The sequence below is a fragment of the Sylvia atricapilla genome, chromosome 7 (genome assembly GCF_009819655.1).
Source record: "Sylvia atricapilla isolate bSylAtr1 chromosome 7, bSylAtr1.pri, whole genome shotgun sequence".
Classification (NCBI taxonomy): domain Eukaryota; kingdom Metazoa; phylum Chordata; class Aves; order Passeriformes; family Sylviidae; genus Sylvia; species Sylvia atricapilla.
The window spans coordinates 32,009,377-32,031,877 of NC_089146.1; the positions used below are offsets into that span (position 1 = coordinate 32,009,377).

Sequence of the window (22,501 nt, forward strand, 5' to 3'; positions counted from 1 at the left end):
CTTTCATAATAAAGGAGAGATTTCATCTTTTGCAGATGTAATAGGGATCTCTGAATTATAATCAGTGCCATGTTATTAGGACTTGATTCTCAGGAAGGAAAGAGCTGGGAAAAATATGTACTCACTACATTTCTGCCTTTGTTATCACGGACAAACAGACTTTGAAAGAATATTAAAACAGAATTTAAGCAACGTTGATGCCCAACAGAAGGCAACATTTGCTTTTATCCACTGGTGGGAAATGCAGCACACCACACTGAGCTCAGCACTGCAGGTGCACTCGTGCTTTGTCAATGTTGTGACAGGATGGAAAAGGTCTATGTGGGGACTTTACATTTTAGCTGCCACCTACACCACCAGGAACTTATTCATCAGAAACAATTTGAACAATATGGCTGTAGGTGCAGAAATAATGTATTTGTGTGGATAATACTTGGTGTGGCACTGTCAGTGTCACAATAAATAGTGGTGTTTGGCAACAGTATGAGTTAATGTTCTGTTCCTCACAAAATGCTTCCTAAAAGTAAGGCTGGATACTTTAAATGCTGAGGTGCTAATGCTCTCCCTAGCTTGAGTCCTGCTATCAGAAGGGAAAGATGGTTTGCTTTGTAGACTATTGATTGAAGCAGGTTTTCATTGTTATCCAGTGAGTGCACAGGCATCCTCCTCCCAAGAGAATTTTGCACCAGTCAGAAAAATGCAGATTAGCCCTCACAGTCTTTGTTCTCACGGGAACATTGGCTGGCTACGTGTGGTGTCACCGTTCTTCTGTTCAGTCTTGGAACATTCCAGGCAAAACAGTATTAGAAGTTGTTTTTAGCTGTGGCCAGAGCTGCCATAGACTGAACCTGAAGGATGCTGAACATCAGCAGTTCTTGCTGATCCCAGCCTCCGTTGGACTACAAAGAAAGCTCTGTCCTTCTTTACAGTGTCAAACCCACCCCAAAAAAAAGTGGTTTGTGAAGCAGCTGGAGCTGAAGTAGTCAGCAGCTCAGAAGTTTAGAATATCCAGTTTTATGTAAGAGGAAGAGCCAGAAAATAGCTTCAACAGTATTTATTGTCCTCAGGTTTGCAAGACTTCTGTTGACCTTTTGTATTTAAATATCCACATGCGGGCATTGAGTTTTCAGCATGCATTATTTTTCGACCAGATTGTTTTAATTAAATTTCAAAGTCAAAAGACAATTTCATTCTTCTGTTTCCCTTCAGTATACATGATTGTCACAGATGTTTAAATGGATTTAAGAGGAAAATACATTGTGATTCCACCACTACATTTTAATTGGATTAATTCTTCAATTTTTTATGAATGAAGCCAGTTCAGTTAGTGAAAATGCAATGTCACATCTTTGGGGACCGAGGTCTGGAACCTCTCCAATAGCAAGAACAGTATTTAATTACCTTAACCTGTGACTAAATGGGTGATTGCAGTACCCTGCATGGGAGTTAATTAATGTGCATACCCTGCATAAATCATATTCATTATGCACTGTCATAATTTAATGATATTCTACCTATTCTTGATGCATTACAATTTTTAGGACAGTGATATATATATATATATATAATCTTCCTTCCATCTTTTCATTTCATTAACAAAGCTAATGTGAAATTCTAACTGCAGTTGGATGAGAACATTCCTAATACTCCTCCACCAATTACTGCAGGAATAAAGAATCCAAGTTGAACATCCAAACTCCGTGAGCTTTACACAGTGATTTAAACAATGAGGTAAAACATTGTACCTCGATGGTTACAGACACAAAAACATGAAGTCGAAGATCAGCTAATTGATTACATGAGAAGTCTTTAGAGGTTAAATTTCTTCTGCACATGCAGGATCTTAAAGATGATGTACATTTGGGAAGATCAGGCAAGTCATTCATGTCTGTATATTATACACCTGTATATTTCATCAGTATTCTGTTTGATCTAGTTCTGAGATTACAACTAGTTGTACAAAATTGGCACTGAAGTTATAGAAGAACTCATTGTGATGTAACTTAACCACTGCAGACTGGTAGTGGCATGTGCTGAACATGAGCAGAACACTCAGAGCTCTCATTTCCATCCATGGTGATCAGAACTTCAAATACCTTTTTTGCACCCTTTGAACTCTGCACCCATAAACTCAGACCACTGCTGCAGATCCATTTCTATCCATATCCATGACTGAATAAAGTGTCCAGTGAGAACAACCCGCAGCTGCAGGAGCATCACTGACACGCTGCGGCTGCTCATCTGCCATGGCACAAGGTCCGTAACTTTCTTCTGCCTTTCCCAAGTGTCTCCAAGCTGATATCGCCAGCAGACAGGAGTTTTCTAGGAACTAGTTGTGCATTCCAAATCTTTCCTTCCTTCCTTTCCACGTCCTGTTCTGTGGATTTGCTTGCATTAAAAAAAGGAATCCTTGCTTCTAACTTTGTCATTTTATTAAGCACAGAGGTATCCAGACCGAGGTTAGATATTTGAACTATCTACGGTATGAAATAGATACGCATTTATAGGGTGGTCAGGCAATGGGACAGTTCTTCCAGGGAGGCGGTGGAGTCAGCACCCCTGCAGGTGTTGAAGGTGTTGGGCCCTGGGGTTGGCTGGTTTAAGGGGTTACAGTGGCGGTGCTGGGCTGACGGTGGGGCGGGGTGACCCCAGCAGCCCGTCCCAGCCTCGCCGGTTCCCCGCCATCGGGACCCCTCAGCCCGCGGCCGCCATGACACCCCTCTCCCCTGCAGGCCACGTGACCCCGCCCGGCGCGCGGCCGCCCCGCCGCGAGACTCTATGGCGGCGGGCGCGCGGGCCCGCGAGCTCTCGCGAGAGCCGCGATGGAGGCGGCGGGAGGAGGCGCCGGAGCAGGAGGAGGTGTCATGGCGGCGGCGGGCGCGGGCTCCGCGGGGTCCGCAGCGCGGGGCGGCGGCGGCTCCTCGGCCGCGTCGCGCTGGTTCTTCAGCCGCGAGCAGCTGGAGAACACGCCCTCGCGGCGCTGCGGCGTGGAGGCCGACAAGGAGCTCTCGTACCGGCAGCAGGCGGCCAACCTCATCCAAGACATGGGCCAGCGCCTCAACGTGTATCCGAGCGGGGCCGGGCGTGAGGGCGGCGGGGGCCGCGCGTGGAGGGGCGGCGGGAGGCCTTTTCCCCCGTGCGGGAGCGCTCCCCGGGAGCCTCGCCGCCGCTCGGCAGCCCCGGCCGGGCTCCCGCGGGCTGCAGCCGTGGCCTGGAGGCACAGAATGGGAGGAGGAGCCTGGCCGAGCCCCCGCGCCGCGCTCTTTGTCGGCGCTCAGGGGCCCGGGCTCCCACCTGCCTCCCGGCCCCTGCGTGGCCCCGGGTGCGGCTTGGGGCGCTCGGAAATCAGTCCCGGGCGCCCTTTTCCCCGAAACGGGCCACTCCTCTTCGGCCGTTCTTTAATGGCATTTTTTTAAAAGGAAAAAAAAATCGATGGGAGCGAGGCCAAGCCCTCAGATCCCTCGCTGAAATAGTTGAAGTGGAAGAAAACAAAAGCACTTGGGGGAGTGTTTCGGTGTGTGTCTCCCATTGAGGAGTTTTCGTTCCGTGGGTGACTGTGGGGAGCCTGGATAGGAATCTCCACATGGTCTGCGGAACAGATGGGAGCGATACGTGTTAATATCAGTTAAGGATGTGTTAATATCAGTTAAGTTCTGAATTGTCGCGTCCCTTATCCATTTTCGGCTGCAGACAGTATGTCGAGAGCAGTGATTGATGTGAAAAGCGCGTGGCTTTCAGTTCTTGTAGACAATTTTCTTAATGTGTAGTGTTTCCTTCATTTAATCTTCCAGCTCTCAGCTTACCATAAATACTGCAATTGTTTACATGCACAGGTTTTATATGCATCATTCCTTCACAAAATTTAATCGAAATGTAAGTATGATTTTATGTTTGGTAATAACATGCCCATAATTTTGGCAGTTCTGACTGAGAAGTACACGCAGGAGTGTGAAGTGTGATTTGTTTTTAGGAATTCTAGCTTTTATCAATGGTTTAGCAGCAGTAATGATACTTGTTTTCAGCTTTAACGGGTGGCAATTAGATTTTGTCTTCTGCCATCCAAAAAAAAAAAAATAGGCACCATCAGCAAGCACATTTCAGATGTGTGAAGAACACATTTAGATGTTTCAAATGTGGCTGGTGCTTATGTGCTGAAGTTTGAAAGGCTAATGTGTAGGAACACGCGTTTTTCTTGGTGAAGTCAGTGGAAGTTCTGGCATGGTGTGTCTGACAATGATAATGTGTGTATCCATATGGATTATGTAGCTGTTCGTGAGGCTAAAAAGTGTAAATTCTTTTAGCTAGTCTAAAGTGGTGTGCTAAGTCACATTAGGCAAGAAAAAATTTTACATCTGGTGAGGTGAATCTTGTTTTAACTAATTACCTGGGCATTCTGACTCTGAGTATGGAATGTGTTGTTAAGAACAGAATTTTTCAGTAAAAATGCTGGCTGTTATTGAGGAATATTGTAACAGCTATGGAACTGGAGATAGCAACTTGGAAACGTCAGCCTTTTGGGTTTTTTTTAATGCCCAGTGCTGGATGGAGTAGATTGAAAAATAATATTATAATAGTCCAGTTTGTTTGTTTGCTTTAAGGAAGAATAGTTAGTAGTGATGGTGGTTTGTGATTAAATGTTAAGGATGAGTTTTCTTAGACCTTTTAATGAGAAAATAAACAGATTGAGACTGACAGATGCCAGGTCTAGGTCAGTGTCTGCAGTTGGGGCAGGTACACAGTGGGGTACAAGGAGAGCCAGCTCTTCTTTCTGTCATGAATTTGTGTATTATTGTTGAGCAAATGGGCATTTTAGTTGGAGGCTTAGCTGGAAATACTTACTCGTTTGTAGGTACATTTCAGAAATGTATATAATTATTTTTCATGCAAAATCTGAGCTAAACTCAAGTTTCCAGCGGCTTGTTAGCACAACTGCAGTGTTCATCCATACAAGTTCCTCTTTGTCCCCTGCTGCTGCTGTCCTGTCCCGTGTAGCAGTGACCTGGAGCTGGTGGGGCAAGCAGAGTTTTCTGGGAGTTAATGGCTTGTGGGGTTGATGAGCTGGAGCTGCTTGGAGTGGAGAGATGGCCCAGTGTGGAGTGCTGTGTTATATATAGACCACATACCTGTTATATCACCTGCTCTGCTGTTTGTGCTGTCAGCTTCATCTGGGCTAGAGTTAGGCAGCAAGGAGCTGTGGCTGCTCTGGTTGGGTTTTCACTGCATGTGAAAGTCACTTGGAGCTGGCAGCTTTAGTGTTTGAATGTGCAGTGATCTTTATACAGAAACTATGGCTTAAGTTAAATTGTGAATCTTGAAATTCACAAGTTAGCTCTGTAAGGGCAGAATTCCATGGAAACTGCAGCTATTACAGGGGAGGGAAGTGTACTGTTTAATTAATTCTCAGGTAATAATGTTCAAAGTTAAAGGCAAGTGAACTGCAGATTGTACATCAGTAATGCTGGTTCTTGCTGAGCTCCTGTTTGTAATTCTTAATGAGCACAAGGCCAGAGAGTGGCTTTGTGTATGTGCTGATGGGCAAGAGCCTTTTCCTTTTACAATTCTGTAGAGTAAAGAGGGTCTCAGTGAATGGAGTCACTTTTAAAATACTCCCAAACCCTCCATTAGGTCCTCTGTAGAGAATGCAAAATCTGAGAACTGTGATAAATACTTAAATCTCCAGAGTCCTTGGCAAGCTAAAGAATGTAACAGTATTAATCTCTGTAACAAGAAAGTAACCCTTGGAAAGGAATAGTAAGGCACTGGCAGTCTCAAAGGTAAGACCTAGATAACCAATCCTACAGGGTATGTAGTATACCTCTAATATTTCTTTGTTGTGTGCACGTGGTGCTGTTTATCCATGGCAGGAAGGAATCTGAGTGCTGGGGCTAGGAGATTAGATGGCCATTAGTCAGAATGCCTTATGATCTTCAGCTGAAAAAATGTGGTCTGTTGCCTTGTTTTATTGGTACATGGATGCTTTTAGTCTGGTAATAAGCCCTTGCACATTTATGATCACGTAAAACTGCCAGGTTATACAAATATACATGTATGTCACATATGTGACATGCACTTAATTGTTAACAAACAGGAGTTCTAATGGAAGCTCAGCTGCTGAATAGATGTTGCCTTAATTTTATGGGGTTTTTTTTGCAGTAGAAGTTCCTGCTAAACCATTTTACAGGCTTTCAAGGGTTTGAGTCATCTGTGAACAGGGAACAGAATTCCCAACAGTATCTTCAGTCTGTGGAGCCACAGGGGTGGCATGTAATGTATTCTTGGTTCATTGGGAATGTATTACATGTATTACATGTAGTATGTATTACATACTACATTCACTGGGAATGTGGTACTGCTCTAATGGCCAAATATCCCTTTTTTTGTGAAGTTACTGTGAGGTCAGGAGTTGCTCTGGATTACCTGCAGAGTACCTGCACTTAGGGGCAGAGAGGAGAGTGGTGAGGTTTCGATGGTGCAGTCAGGGCAGGCAAAGTCCTTGTGGAGTTGCTGTGCCCTAATGAGGATGGAAACTTGCTTTACCTATTCTGGGAAGCAGAATTGGCTGTGCAGATGACAGGAGCTACTGTGGATCTCCTCAGCACAAATCATGCTTTCTGTGGTGCTGACCAGAGCATGGGAACTTTGGGGTGCTGAGTATAAAGTTAGTCTGTGCTAATATTGGGATGGGAGGGGCCCTGCTGGCTTTTTATAGGCAGCACTAGCCTCACTGTTATACTTTCAAATGTCTTCAAAATTTAAATTCTTCTGCAAATACTGTTTCTATAGTGCTTGATGTGTTACACTGTTATATAGGAAATAGTTCTTTTAGATGCTTACTCTTCAGTACACTGGGATTGTATAGAACAGAAGGGAGAAAATCCTTCCTATGCTGTCAGTGAGAGGTAAGGCATCCAAGTGGTAGCTGTAGTTTTTAAATAGAATCCTTAGAAATGCCATATGGAATACCAAACAACCTGTTGGAAATAGTCTTGATGATGTCAAGGGGTATTTGTGACATGCAGTGGAACTTAGTGAAGAGCCTAAAGAAGGCTGCATGAGGAATTTTTTTCCTTCAAGTGCAAGGTAGGTGAGTTGTGTGGAAGGTGTTTTGTTTCCAGTCTTTCTGCATTCCCTTCCTTGTGCCTTGTCCAAATCACAGTATTAAACAGTTGACTTTGCAGTTCTGCAAAGTTCTTGAAACTTTCATAACATGCTTCAAGCTCTAGTGAGGCTGTTTTGGGTACTTCAGTTCTGGTTTTAATATTGCAATTTAACATATTTTTTGCTTTTATGCAATGTGAGCTCCTGGTTATAATAAAAAAAAAATTTCCTCACGGCTCTTTGAAAACTTGAAAACCCTCTCAGACTAGAAGCACTTAATGTCTTAGGCTGAACTGTATCAAATCTAAAAACACACTAATACTGACATTAGAAAGGAGAGGGAGATCTCAGAGAACTACATGCACGCTGCTGATGTGTTCTGAGATCTTCCTGAATGCCTTTGTCTTTACATTGTCCTGTACTTTTTAAGTGAAAAAGGATTTTTACCACAGTTCCCAATGAAACTTGCTGTGTAATGTCTTTGGATTGTGTTAACAAGGCTCTTATGTTTTGGGGCTTTTTCCTGTTTCTGTGGGATTGGTTTCCCAGATTCTCAGCTAGTAATAAAGTGGGCTTTAATGTCATGTACCACATGTGTTCTGAAGATTTCTCAAAGAGTTTAAGGCTATTTTGGGTGCATAGTATGTAATTACTCTCAATTATTTTAGTTGGTATCAAATTAAGATATTTATATATAGGAAATGTATTATTGCTTTGTCAGGTATATTTCTTTAATTTTATTCTTTTTTTGTTCTGCTTTGCTTGGGTTTTTCTGCCATTTTTGGTAATTGGAAATGAATGAAAGCATTTGAGTAACTTTGCCAGTTATACACTTAGCAGGGTGTGTTCACTGAAGACTATGTTTGTGCCAGGTCTGGAATTTTACTAGGATGTCTATTTTTCTGAATCAATAGCAAGGCAGCTAAAAATAATGGCCTACTCTAAACTGGGAGTGAGAATACTTGTCCTAGATAAGACAAAAGACCTGAAATTCTCTGGCCAGAAGCCAACTCCTCTTTTTGAAGGAAATAGTTAATTGGGCTGTACATAGATTTCTGATGAACCAGAGTTAAATGAAACTTAATCAGCTTGACTTAATTAGCCTCCAGAGCTGTGTTTTGTGTAAGGTCTTGGAGATCAGGGATTGTGTGGAGACTTCTTGGCCAGATCTGATCTGCTTCAGTAAATCAGAAGGGATCCTGAAGTCAGCCTGATGGTGCTTTTTTGGAAGGAAGAACTTTGGTGCAGTCAGACGCAGAGTAACAGTGAGGGAGAATTTGCTGATGATTTAATTGTGCTGTCATCGCTGACTTGGTTCAAATAATGCCTCTGTGAAATGGAAATGTTTTCAGCCATGGCAGTTGTTGAAAACTGAGTTCTGTAAAATACATTTATACGATATGTGTGTGTTGGTTTATGCCTGTGTGTGCTGCCTGACATCTTATGCATTTTCTGCCACTTCAGGACTGTTGATGCTCTTACTTTCTGAGCTCCACAAAGTATTTCTGTCACATTTATTGTTTAAAAGTTTTATCTCTCAGTGTGAGACACATTTTAAGTAGTATATCCCTGGCAAAGGAAATTCCTTCCAGAATTTCAAATCATTACTTCAAGGAATGGGAATAGGAACTTCTACAGAATCATCAGAAGTATTAAATGACAGTGCTAATATGGCCTTGTTCAGCAACACTTCACTTTGGGTTTTCATTTCATTTGTTCATCAGGCTTAGGTTACAGGAGTCCTAAAAAGAAAACAGGGATTCTTGTCTCCCTTGTAAAAGAATTTTCTCCCTGTGACTTGTTTGGGGTGGTTAGTTTTTATAGACTGAGATTTTTTGCTAGATTTCTCATGGCGCACTTCTACTCCTCAAAGGGTATTGCCTTACCAGGGTGTCAATTTTCAAGTCTGCCAACTTTGAAGTTTTACTTAAGATCCAAGCAGACATTTCAAAGTGATTTAAGGATGCAAAAAGTACTCCCAGTACATTTGAAAGCTTCTGAAATTGAATCCCTTAAATGTTTAATTAGTTTCTTACAGTTTTGTATCTATTGTAAATTTTTATACCAAATGTTTCATTTTGGCATAAAAAAGGGCTGCTTACTGGCAAAAAAACCAAATCTGACTTTAGGGGGGCTGTGCCTTCTATTTAGCCTAGTTCTGTTTGAGCATTGAGTGAGAAATCAATACATGCACTACTTGCACCATGCGTTAATTAAATACTCAGCAAGCAGCTATTTCAGTCTCTGAATAAATGCTTTATACTGGCTTCATTTTAACCATTTTAATCAGCTTATGTCTAGATGATTTCTAGTACCATTTTAATTCCTGGGTAACATGGGCAGCTTTTGCATGCAAAGAGAACCTAATTCATCAATGATTTGTGGTTTGCTGTGTTCTGTCTGCACACATCAGTCACTCCAGCTGACAACAGGCACCAAAATTCTACTTCACAGCTAATTCTGGGATGATACTGAGCTGCCACCTTATGACAAATGAAGTTTGACATCAATTTGCATCTTTAAATGTAATGTGTAGTCTTTACTAATATTTGATATAACTGGTGGTTTACAAATCCTTATGCTTTGTTCTCCAGATACTGCTGGGCATATAGTAAAGTTTCTAAGAATATATGTGTGTGTGTATATAAAGTTTTATCTGTAGAGCCTATGTTGGTATAACAGGCTATTTTTATTAAAGTTCTCTGCAAAGTTTCTTACCCTTTGGGAGAATTAAATGCTAGCAGAACTTGTGATCAGCTGTTTCACTGAAAAGATGGTGTAGTGACTCTCTCTGTGCAGAAATTGGATGAACTTTCTCATGAAGTATATTTAACTTGAAACAGCCTGTTCTACTGTGACTAAGTCTTCTGGGCCAAAATATTTTTTTTTTATGTTGAACTAGAATTAGTTTGACCTCAGACATCTTAACTCACAAATGTAATTTAACATTATGCTACTCCTTCCCTGTGCTGCTGAGAGGATTGCATCAGTTACAAAATAAAATATGACTACTTATGTTTTTGTTGCCTTGCATGACTTCAAAATTGAAAAAAAAGCCACAAATCCAACTTCTTAAACATTTTCTGTGCTAGTTTAGACTCCATAAAAGTTAAAGTCCTGCTTGTAAAAAGTTTAAAAATACACGTTTTTCTTCTCCAGATAATGTCTCCCACGGCATTGTTTTTGGCTGCAAAAGTGGAAGAACAGCCACGGAAACTTGAACATGTTATTAAAGTAGCAAATGCCTGTCTTCATCCTCAAGAGCCACAACTGGATACAAAGAGTGATGTAGGTGGAAGTTATGGTTTCAAAGATACATGGTTTGAAAGATGACATTTCATCTAGTGATTTGTTACATTGTCTTGCTGGATTATTGCTGTCTGCAGCCTAGAAAAAATCAAAGGGTTTGTTTTTACACTATTTAAGTCTTTTATTACTTAATGCAGTTTCTTAAAGACTCACTTATTTGTTATGAAACTTCAAAAGATCGCTCGATCTTGAAATTCTTACAGCACCCAGCTGACCTCCCAAAAATGCTGTGCTGGAATAGATTGTCTGAGATCCAGACGTGAGTTAATCTTCCTGTGGAGGGCATGCAGGTGGAACTGAGTTTGTAGCAGTGCTCGTACTGGTGGAAGAATGTAACCCCAGTGTGCAGTGCTGTGAGCTGTCAGCGCTCGCTGGGGCCTGGCCTGGTGCTGTGTCACAGGGGCAGTGTGTGGATGAAGTTCTGAGGCAGTCAGTTGCTGTGTCTTCACCTGTCTGCTTGTTTGTTTCAGGCATACCTTCAGCAAGCCCAAGAGCTGGTTATACTTGAAACAATAATGCTTCAAACTTTAGGTACGTCTTTCCAAATACCTCCTGTGCAGCCAACTTGCCATGAAGAGCTAGTGGGACCAAAATAACTGGAGTTTTGATGTGCTATTGGTACACTAGAATTTAACTGTTTTCCTGTTTAACTTCTGACCTGTGAATTTAGTTTTGTGTTAGCTGTTCTGCTGTTTTCACTCTGGAGAAGAAAGGTGTGTCTGTACTTGTGAAAGAGATGTTTCTGACAGTTTGAGTTAGAAATGTGTAGGCTTCCAAATAGATTTTATTCCCAGTAGTAATTATATTGACATTTCTTCCCATGAGGTAACATGGTGTAGTAGGCTGGCTGTGTGAGTGTCCTGAAGCAGTTGGAAAGAGCTTTGTACCCAAGGCTCTTCCCCATTCTGACTTTCCATAGAAGAACATGATGTAATTGAGCAGGTGCTGACTCTGAACAACACAAGTTGTAGTGTAACCATTTAATGAATTCAGATGATTCTAAAATTTGAAATGGAATGTTCTGTCAAGGCACTCGCCTGACTAAAATACCATAGAGACAATTACAGCCAGAGGCCTGAGAACACTGACTAGCTCAGATATTCTTAAATACCACTTGGGCTATTGCTAAAAAAAACCAGCTCACAGTCGTGACCTAATTCTTAAAACAGTGTCATATACCAGGAGGGGTTTCTTAAGTCACTGATCTACAAATTGACTTAATTTCTTATTTCATACGTGCAACATGTTTAAATGCTAGAAATCAATTAATAGAAGTACACATATTTTCATTGTGTTTGCAGTACAGTTTTTACTGACTTACTGACTTGCTAGAATTGTTCAGATACATTCAGCTTTAAAGAGACAGTAATTTCCTAGGTTGTGTGTACAGGATTTGAGATTACTGGAGGAATATTTTAGTAATGGATTACAAAGTGGCTTTACCATCTGCTATTCAAAAGTATGAAAAGGTAAAGAATAAAAGGCACTTCAATAATGTTACTTATTCTGCAGTGCAAAAGTTTACCAAGTGTTTTAGGTCTGTGGGGAAATGTAAGGAGTTTGCTTTTTATTTTACAGATGCAAATGTATAACTCAAAATGTATTTGTAACTCCTCAGGTTTTGAGATTACCATTGAACATCCACACACAGATGTTGTGAAATGTACACAGTTAGTGAGAGGTCAGTGACTTTTAACCACTTCTGTAAGTCCTTTTTTACCTTTCTAATAACATTTGAAAGTAATGTTATTTGTCTAATAAGATTTTTCACCAACTGTATTATCCAAAGAGTATATTTAAAATTAATTATTAAAACTTTGACCTTAACCTTTAGAGATTCATAAAGAGTCCAGTCCTCTGTCCTTCATAGTTTTTTTGTTTTCTTATTAGCTTTGATTTTTATAGTACCTGTTCCACGTGTTCTGGAATGACAGAAGCAGGTAGCAGTTGCAGACTGATTGGCCAGATCCATAGTGTCCCTCTGAGCTGATGGTTTTCACTCTGAAGTAATTTTGCCCATTGATTAGCCAGTTGTGCTGGCTAATAACAGCTTTTTGTCTTAGCAAATTTTTCAGGTAATGGACTGAGGGACAAAGAGAGTACATAGCAAGTCTGCTGTGACATGCAAATAGGTGTGACTAATTGTTTTTCTGGAGCAGTGTGTCCTTACTTGTTTTGGATGGTAGCAAAATACCCTAAGCCTTAGCTAAACATATCCTGGAACTTGTATGCAGCTCATTATTGTGACTGGCTAGAAAAGCTGGTTTGTTCTCTATATTTCTGGTGGCATTTTGGCACATCTTTAATTCTTGAATTGATTTATTTTGGAGCTTTAAAAAAAAGATTAAAACACTCTCTTGTAAGATGTAGAATGGAAAAAATTAGAGATCAGTTGTAAAAGCATCTAAAATAAGCTTTTCCCTTTAATTATGTTTCTTCAGTAAAAAGTGTTTTGGAATGATCAGACCATGGTTGTTAGTCTCTAGTCATTAGCTGGTTTTGCAGTGAAAAAGGCATTAAGTGCTTCAAAGTTTTTGGTGTTTTTTTCTTCTCCCTCTATGAAATATGTGAAAGTCAGGTACAGCCTAATCCTGTTAACTAGATCTGATTTGCAGTGACTCTGGAATTAATGGTGTTCTCTTAAGGAATTGTGTCTCTTATTTGCTGGAGCTTCCTGGTGTCATTTCTTTGGACACTGAGAAGGGCTGGTGCTATAACTTATTTGCATATTAAGTAGTTTTATTGCTAAAAGATTATATAAGTTGTATATATATATATAAGATTATATAAGTAGTTTTACCGCTATAAGATGATGATTCTCTGCTTTCTGCCCAGATTTGGCTGTGACTTGGTGCATGAGTCCAGTTGCAGCTGAAGTCTCAATATTCTGCACCAGCTGCTCTGTAGGGTTTTGCTTTGGTTTTTCTTAGCTGTTGGTCACTGTAAATGGGAGCAGGTTTTACTGACTTGGGGAGCCCCTGTGGGTCTGTTTGGTGTTTGGGGCTGTGGGGAGGGGTGGGGGCAATGTTGGGTTGCCTCAGGATTTCCACATCAGTGTGTGACACTCAAGCCTACAGGCACACTGCTACACAAACTGGACTCCCTTTCATCAGGGGTAGATACCACTCTAAGGCAGTTCAGCTTTTCATTTTGTGTTTTGTAAGCTGATTTTTTGTACTGACAAAATTCAAACTTTGAAGATACTATGAATTTTTTAATTTGACATCTTTAAACTAGTACTTAATGTCAGCAGACTTGAAAAAATACTTCAAAGTTTAAAGTGATATCAAGTCTTGAAATCTGAAGGCTTCAGTGAGGGCTGCAAATCCGTGTAGCTCAAGGACTAGTGCACAGTGAATGTAATGTCTCTGATGTTTGAAAAACTGCTCAAGGAAGGAGGTGTGCTCCTTAGTTTGTGTGTGTTTGGAATCCCTGGGGGCATGTGTCCCTAGGAATGGTGTACACTGGGAGCACAAGATTTGAGTACCTGATATTAAAATAAGAAAAAGGAAAGTAATTAATTCATTTAAAACATCAGGCATGAAATTTGAAGTCATCCGTGCAAGTCAAGCAAGGACAGAATAACTGCCATGGAACATTGGTTTTATATGTTGACAAAGAGATGGGTCTGTGGGCACAGTGATTCTTTTCAAAGACAAAGTGCTAGGAGTTTAGTTTTCTGTCCCTGAACATCTATTTGTTGGACAGTGTGGGTTTTCAGTGTCTGTAGATGAAACACTCAGATATCTGAGTCCTGAAACTTTCAAAATATACCTAGGATTTGTCAGTGTTAAACCTTTAGTGCTAAAGGAATTGACTGAGAGGTTAAAGAAATCCAAGGTTACTTCATCCAGTTCTGGTAATGTCATCTTGGACAAAAAGCACCATTTCAGGAGGCAGAGATTCTTTTTTTAATAAAGACTTTAATTAATTTATCCTGTTATCCAAGCCTGCTGTGATTAAAACCTCCAACTGCGTGTTTGGAGAGAGGAGGAAAGGAGAAATGTAATGTCTGACTGAGTATCAAAAAAGAGACAGCAAAGTTAGCTCAGGTCTGCACGTGTGCTTCAGGATTTGGCTTAGGGTTTGTGCACTGCACTGTCAGGTGGTGAGAAAGGGCCCTTTGGCTGACTAAACTGCAGGGCCTTAGAGGATGGCTGATTCTCTCCACCACTTTTTGCTGTCTTGCATCCGGGGTCATTTGTTTTATGCAGTCACTGTAACCTGTTATTAAGCTGTAAGCTATCCCCTGTTAAAATCAAAATGAAAAAAATAAAAACCCAGGTTGTGTTGATGATGCTCAAAGAATTCAGCCAAGTCCTTTGTCAGAAGACTGTCTAGTCTGACAGTGGCACACCAGAATCAATTGCTGGAAGCTGAAGATGAATTAGTAAGTGGGAATTGGTGCAAATAAATATAATTGCTTCAACATACAACTAAAGAAAAAATGAATTCTTCTCTAAGAGTGAAGGCCTTTTCGAAGGTGTTACTAGACAACACAGATCCTTGCAGAGAAGGGATGACTGGATGGATAAATAATGATTCATGATGTTCAGGCACACAATATCTAATTACTCCTTCTGGTCTTCAGAGACTCATGGGTTAATGAAATTGTTCCATCTTTGCAGTTAGGTCAGTGTAGCAGACAAGGAAAATGGTGTGGGCTTAGTATTTTTTCTGCACCATTCTTCCTCAGTGTCAAGAGACTGAGAAGAGGAGACAGGACCATCATTCCTTAGGATCCCACAGGTCCAAGGAATCTGAAGACAGTGGATATGTGAGGGCCTGTCAGCAAGCTTCAGTGCCCGTTCCAAGAATGCTCCAGTAGTGAAGAGAAGAAAGGAAAAAAGAAAAAGGGAAAAAAAACCCCACCAAAACACCAAAAACTGTTCTGGTTTTGAACCTGGCTGCCTTCAACACCAGCTGAGTGATCAGCAGTGAAACTGCCCTGGTGCCAAGGCTGTGGCATTGTCCTCTTACACTCTGGTGCAAAATCAGTGTGTTCTCAGCCTGCTTCTGGTGAAACTTGGAATCTGTATCCTCATCTCCATCTTGTGAAGTCTTCAGTCACTCCATTCTCTGTGTTGGAACACAACCTTTTGGAACTGAAGAAGAGATCTCAAGGATTTCTAGGACTGTTCTCGCTACTCTGCAGGTTATCAGGTATCTTGAACACCCATGATCCTTACTAATCTTTTGTGGAAATTGCACTGTCAAATACTTCCAATACCCCATAGTATCTGTGTGCAGATGCCATTGCTTAACTCAGGCTGAGAAAGACAGTCAGCAGAAGAGGAGGTGAAAATGCATCAGCTTTTTCAGAGGGTATTCTCATAAGAAAATTTAAATCTTGGTGGTGTGGAAAAATGTGGAACACCAGCTGCACTCCAGCACTGCTACAGGCGGCCTGCCCATGCTGAACTTTGACCTCAGGCTTTTATGGGCCTGTTCCCAAGCTTTAAATACTTGCAAGAGAGTAAAGCCACCAGGACTGCTCAGACCTACACCATGGCCTCCTCCAGCCCTTTCCAGATACAACAGACACCCTCCAGCATCCCTCTGTTCAGAGCCTGGGGCTTTTTGTTTTTGCCAGAAGGATTTCAGCAAGCTTCTCTCTTCTGATGCTGACTGGCTTATCTGCAATCTCCTCTCTCTGGGGAATGCTCACACAGCCAGTTCACCAGCTCCTAATGGGGACTTGGCAGTCACGTTTTCATGAGCATCCCAAGATCCAAGATAAGCTGTGTTGAAGAAAAGACTCAGGTATCTTGGAACTGCAGGCAGTTGAATTGTGGCTATGTCCAGTAAAAAGCATTTTGGTTTCCACTTGGCAGTTTCTTGGAGACAGCCTCTCAGAAGGTGTGTCAGACAGCAAATCCTGTTTGAAAATATTGATGAGTATTTCACTGATCTCTTGTCTTATGGCTGCTTCTGCAGCAGTGAGACAGGGTGGATGTTTTAAATCACTCCTGAATGCTAAAATCCAGAGCTGGTCATTCATGGCTGGTGTCTAGCCATCGGTCCTGTGCCTTGTGAGTTACAAGCGCAGCTCTGCTGGCTTGTTTTATTTAGCCCCTGCTTCAAGATGATTAAAATTTTGGAGATGCACTTTCCACTCCTGTAATGGAAATAAACAACCAAAATACAGGAACCAAAATTCATTACATTTAATTTTACTGATGGATTCTGCTAAACCAAAGCTGCCCTACAAAGAAGAGTTTGGGACGGAGATTTTCAGTCGTGCCTTGTGTTATCAAAGGCTTTAGTTGGGAGCTAAAATTTCTTGCTGGTTTTGGCAGTGATGATTTAGCTGTAAATAAGTTCAAACAGAATTGTACTACTTGCAGTGTAGGTAAGGTATTTAGCACAATAATTTTTGATTGAGGCTAAAGTGTGTGTTTCAAGATGTGATTCTTTTCTTCCAGGTATGTGTTTTGATTTACTCATCTTTCAAGCTGATGTTAAATAGAAGTTTTCTGGCATCTGCTTTTCTTCCTTGTTCAGAAGGGACATTTCAGTGAGAGTAGAGATGCTTCTTGGTCTTGCTACCTTAATTCAAACATGTAACTTTACAGAGTATATAAATCATTGAAGTTCCTTTAGGCATTGTTTTGATGAAAAATGAAGAGCAGGACATCAATTTTGGTCTTACTCAACTGTTGTGAATTTTTATTTGTTATAACAGTTCCATTTCACTTTTTTTTTTTTTTTTTTTTTTTTTTTTTTGGTAATTCCACCTTACTTATTTTTAAATGGGAGGGAGAAGTTGAGCTCCCTGGCATGACACATTGTCAGTTCACTTTCTGATTATTATGGATTAGTAGAATTTGTGTGTAGGAAAAGATCGTGTTACCTTGCAACTTCCACCTTCTCCTCACATTACGGCACACCTGGCTGTGTAGCATAAAGACAACTCTGAATTTTATTCCTTGGCAATTATTAGAAGTTGAGTTAAATCACATTTTAATATGCTTTTTAAGAACTAAACTTTGAAAGTCACTGCAGTATTTCTCAAACTTTGTAGAAATATTATTAAAGTAAAAGTTTAACAGTATTCCCTTTGATATAAAATTCAACACTACGCTTTCTGCAGGTAGCACTGATTTCAAGTGATAGTGTCAAAGTAAGAATTCAATGAAGGCTGCATTCAATCTGCGGTTTAACCCCTTGTGCCCAGCTATTCCATTAAATGCATGTTACAGTAAGTTCTCTTACCTGAGTGAGGAGCATTGGGGTGTCACTCTAGGGGTCAGCACTCTGTGGCTCTAACAGCCCAAGTCAGTTTTTCATTTCTGGCATGTTGCAGTCCTGTGGTTTGTTTCAGTATTTTTTTCCTGACTAACTCAATTAAATTTGTCTGTTTCCTATCGAAGCTTTGCCATAGGTTTAACAAATACGGAGCAAAATGTTATGATTACAGTGCTCTTAGTTAGAAGGAGCAGAAAACTGATTTTTTTTTCCCCACGTTGCTTGGGGGCTTGCTGTATTACAGGGCTTTGGGAGAGAGATGTGGCTGTTTCTGGGGAGGTGGGAGGGTGTCCTGCCATGCCCCTGTCCGAGAGCAGGAGGAGCACTGTGCTGTGAATTGCCTGGGGCTGAGTGCCTGCTGCCCTGGCAGCTCAGAGCAGGGATGCCCTGCAGCTGAGGGTGGGGAAGCAGCGCTTCCCAGAGCAGAGTGCTCACCTGTCAGGTGTTGGAGGGGAGCTGTCCTCTGGGCTGTGCAGGGGGCAGGGGGGCACTGAAGGGAACGACAGCTCCAGCTCCAGTACTGAGAGTGTCTCAGTCTTCTGTGTCTCAAAAATGATTATTTTAAAGGCTAGTTAGCTAAAGCCAGGTCAGTACTTTAGAAATACCCAGCAGTGATCTTTTGGAAGATAAAACTGCTTGAATTTTGGAACGAACCCAACAGGTTAGCACAGATCTTTAATCTCTCTGTTTTTCTTTTCTTACAGCAAGCAAGGATTTGGCACAGACATCCTATTTCATGGCTACCAACAGGTTGTTATCCTGAACCTCTTTGTTGCACTGTTGTAGCACACTATAGCTTCCTTTACTGCAGGGCCCCCTGATGTGTCTTACCCTTGTTGCAGTGGGGGACTGGGCCACCTCCCGTGGTGGTACCTCCCCGCCTGCAGTGCGGTGTATTGGACAAGGGCCTGACGGCACAAAGGGCTTAAATGCACAATGAGAAGTGTAGTGGTGCTTTCTGATGACTTTTTCTCGATTGTGAGTGCATAAGTCTAAAATTGGTAGCCTGAATAGCAGCTAAAGATTACAGAGAGATAAACTTAACCTAGAAATCCGAGCATCTTGGTAAGTACAAAACTATTTTTAGTTTACACTTGTAGTTAATGGCAGTTTTCTCTTAACTTTAAGTATATTGATTCAGTCTTAACTTATAAAATTCTAGTGGGCCTAGAGATATTTTCAACTAGCTGATTGCTCTTTTTAGATAGACTAGTAGTAGCCCAATGTTATTTCTTTTAGAAACAGCTCTTTAATCTTAATAAATAGTTTTAAAACTTAACTACTTAGATAAATTTATAGTATAGATTTGAAGTGGGTGTTTTGTAGACATAGCCTGTCATAAGAAAGAATTAAAGAGCAGACTTTAATCTTGATTTCTTGATGACTTCAATTTGCCTCTTGCAAAACTACTTTAACCTTTATTTAAAAGGATTACATTATGTGTAGATACAGTTTTTAAACAGTATCTGCTGGTTATTACAACTGTTCTAAATAAATAAATAAATCCTGGTGGTTCCTTGATGGGCAAGATTCTGTACTTAAGCAGCTGTTAAGAGAAGTTGTGCTAAAGCAGTGAAAGTGAACCAATATGTTTGTGGTGCTGGAAGCTGAAGACAAGGTCACAAATGTCACAGATCCAAGCCTGGTGCAAACAAAGCCCACAAATAACTCACCTGGCTGCTGTGGTACTGCTGGGGACCTTCTGATTGTCTCATTCAGAGACTGCACAATCATCTCTATGCATTCTCCTGCAGAATTTTAATTCACCATATTATATTGCCCTTTTTAGTACTTAAGTACAGGAGAATAATTGGTAAATTTATTTACTGTTCATCAGGCTTCTGATAGCAAAACCAAACTTTTCTACCAGATAAATGCCCTGCCCTTTGTTTTCTTAGGGCAGTAAGATATCTTACCAACTTATTCAACAAAATGTTTAACTGCTGTTGATTGACAGACTATCTCATTCTGTATGTTAATGGTTGATTTCTTTGGGTTTTCTGTTTTACATGTTTGGTTTCCTTTGGGTTCCTCATTATGAAATGTGTGCAACAGCCTTCACCTTACCACCTTCTGTCTTCAGTACAAGCCCACAGTGATAGCATGTGTGTGCATTCACTTGGCCTGCAAGTGGTCCAACTGGGAGATTCCAGTATCAACTGATGGAAAACACTGGTGGGAATATGTAGATCCCTCAGTTACTCTAGAACTACTAGATGGTAAGTCAGGCTCCTTTTTCGTTTTGAAATTCAGGGGTTTATTCATGTAAGGATGGAGCACAGTGTGTAGTGAGAGCTTTCAGCTGGAATTCTCACTGACTTCAGTGAAAAAAAGGGATAGGAGTGGGGAGAGAACTTCAGAAGACAAACTTGGTTTGGCTGTTGGCTGGAGTGTCCACATACCTTTTGCAGGTGCAGGATAGCATTCTGAAGTGCTTTTCAGAACCAAGACAGAGATGGAAATCTGTCGCTGCAAATTCCTGCAGTCCTGATGGTTTCAGGTACCTCAGTGTTGTTTCAGGGACAGTGTTGCTGAGGCTGTACATAAAATTGCCATGTTTAGGAAGGCAGTTCTGTGTTCACAGTTGGTGTAGCTTGTGGACCTCGGACTCTGGTAAGAAGAAAGCATATGCTTAGAACACCCTACACCTAGAAGTTTACTGTCTTCTAGGATAGTATTTACTGCAGTGGCGTCTGAATTTAAGGGCCAGATGTGCTGCTGTAGTGGAGGTGGGAGCTTCTGGGGCTTTCAGATCTTTGTGTTGGATTTTGTTGGTCTGGAGTGAAACAGTTGTTTCACAGTTGTGGTGGAGATCTCCAGGCTTCAGATGGCCCAGCACTGCCTGTCTGTGCCTGCTGCTCCTCTGTTCAGCTGTTCTTTCCCAATGGCACGTTGGGGAGGGAGTGTTTGAAAGCGAGAAATTGAGTAGATGTCGTGTGAAGCACAGAACTAGAGTGAGCTTCCAAGTGGAGCTTCAAACATCTCTGCCTTACTGGGCTTCGTTAAGCTGTAGCTGCAATTCCAGATAGATACTACCCTGCTTCCTTCCTGGCTGTGGGTCTGTGGCTCTGGTGAACATGCATTGTTTGGATTTGTAAAATCCCCCAAGGGAATGCTGTGAGCTCCTTGTGAACATAACTTAATGCTTCAAGCATTTATGGAGCTGGGGTGTTTTATACACCTGGATAGACCAAAGAGCTGAGATCGTTTTGCACTTGGGGGCAGCTTAGGTTATAACTTGCTTATGGAATTTGGAGAAGCCAGTTCTTCCAGACCTGTAAAAGATGTACTTTTGCATTCAAATTCTGACTGTACCTAGTTATTTTCAACTTATGACTAGAATTAAGTCTCAATGAAGAGTATTTTTATTTGCAGCTGATAAGCATGAATGACCTGTGTTTTCCTGTGCGCATACTAATTGTAAGGATCTTTGTTTATTAACACAGGCAGTACTCCACCTTGAACACAAATTATTTCAAAGCTGTTTTTTAAAACAGAGTCCTTCCAAGGGTCTGATGGCTGTGGTTTGTACAGAGCTGATACTGGTTGTTCCTGAAGTTTGATGGAATGACTGAAACAGGGACTTAGAATTTTATACTTTCAAGGAGACTTAACTCCATACAGAAAATGTACAGGCTGAATGGCAAGTCTGTTATTTTAGAAACTGCTGTTCCTGTAGTTTTTGGTCTAACAAATCCAGGTTGTGTAAGAGTAAAGACAAGCTATTACAGTTAAAGCTGGTTTTCAGAATATGTGTAGTGGTCGGAAGTCTGTCCCAGAGGAATACTGGAGATGTTTTTGTTCAACACTTGCCTAACAATTTTTTAATTATAATATTAATTCAGCCCATGCACAGACTGTAGTATCTACTGCAAAAGCTGTACTACCTTAGACTAAGTTTTACCTGTTAATAACAGAATCAGATGTAAAAATGGCTTTTCTTTTTCTTATTCAGAGCTAACTCATGAGTTTCTGCAAATACTGGAGAAAACACCTAGCAGGCTCAAGAGAATTAGAAATTGGCGGGTAAGAAACATTCCTGTAACAGTGTCTAGCAAGCAGAGATGAACTTCTAGGAGAATTATGAACCAGGGGGAAAAGTTCATTATGTTCTACTTGCTCTTTATCCCTGTGTCTGGGTTAGGAGGTGATGAAACCTTGAGCCAGCTTTTATCCACACCTCTGAGCTAAATTCAGATATTTAAATATTCTAAGCTGTATTTTCTCACTTCTTCCTTTTTTGCTTAGGCTAATCAGGCAGCTAAGAAACCTAAAGGTGATGGACAAGTATCTGAGAACTCGCTTCTTGGTTCATCCTTGGTCCAGAATTCCATTTTGGTGGATACAGTTACTGGTGTAGCTGCAAACACAAGTTTCCAGAAACCATCGACATCATTTCCTGCACCAGTACCTCTGACCTCAGGAAGTATTTCTGTTCCAGACGGTCACGCACCTGAAAATTTGGCAATATTAGCTACAGGAATGCCAAGTACCTCATACAGTTTGGCATCACACCAGGAATGGCCTCAGCACCAAGAACAAACAAGGACAGAACAAATCTACTCCCAGAAGCAGGAGACACTGCCTGCTAGTCAGTACAACATGAACTTCCAAGCAGGGGCGTCCGTGCAGTTGCACTCCGGAGTACACCACAGACCTGACAAACTTGCTGAGCATTCTACTGTCAAACAAGAATATTCTCATAAGTCAGCAAACAAACACCACGGACAAGTCGCTGCTCCTGTAATAATTCCTCAGAAAATGTCTTTGGATAAATACAGAGAGAAGCGCAAACTAGAAACCCTGGAAATGGACGTCAGAGAACACTATGTAGCAACCCCAAGCG

General features: G+C 41.2%; 1 protein-coding gene across 5 annotated transcripts in view; it reads left to right on the top strand.

Moving 5' to 3' along the window:
• Positions 1–2,844: 2,844 nt before the first annotated feature.
• CCNT2 (cyclin T2) overlaps positions 2,845–22,501 on the top strand; it is a 26,053-nt gene continuing 6,396 nt past the window's right edge. For 2 of the 5 annotated variants that reach the window (XM_066323147.1, XM_066323146.1), the window contains exons 1-9: positions 2,860–3,064; positions 3,792–3,873; positions 10,258–10,386; positions 10,878–10,938; positions 12,026–12,088; positions 18,360–18,405; positions 19,711–19,874; positions 21,611–21,681; positions 21,904–22,501. The exon at positions 21,904–22,501 is cut by the window's right edge and continues 543 nt beyond it. In XM_066323147.1, the coding sequence (XP_066179244.1) occupies positions 2,865–3,064; positions 3,792–3,873; positions 10,258–10,386; positions 10,878–10,938; positions 12,026–12,088; positions 18,360–18,405; positions 19,711–19,874; positions 21,611–21,681; positions 21,904–22,501 (1,414 nt within the window). In that variant the 5' untranslated portion in view covers positions 2,860–2,864. Of the gene's footprint in view, positions 3,065–3,791; positions 3,874–10,257; positions 10,387–10,877; positions 10,939–12,025; positions 12,089–13,210; positions 15,571–18,359; positions 18,721–19,710; positions 19,875–21,610; positions 21,682–21,903 lie in introns of those variants that run through there. The other 3 variants (XM_066323145.1, XR_010744030.1, XM_066323148.1) reach the window with 3 other exon arrangements.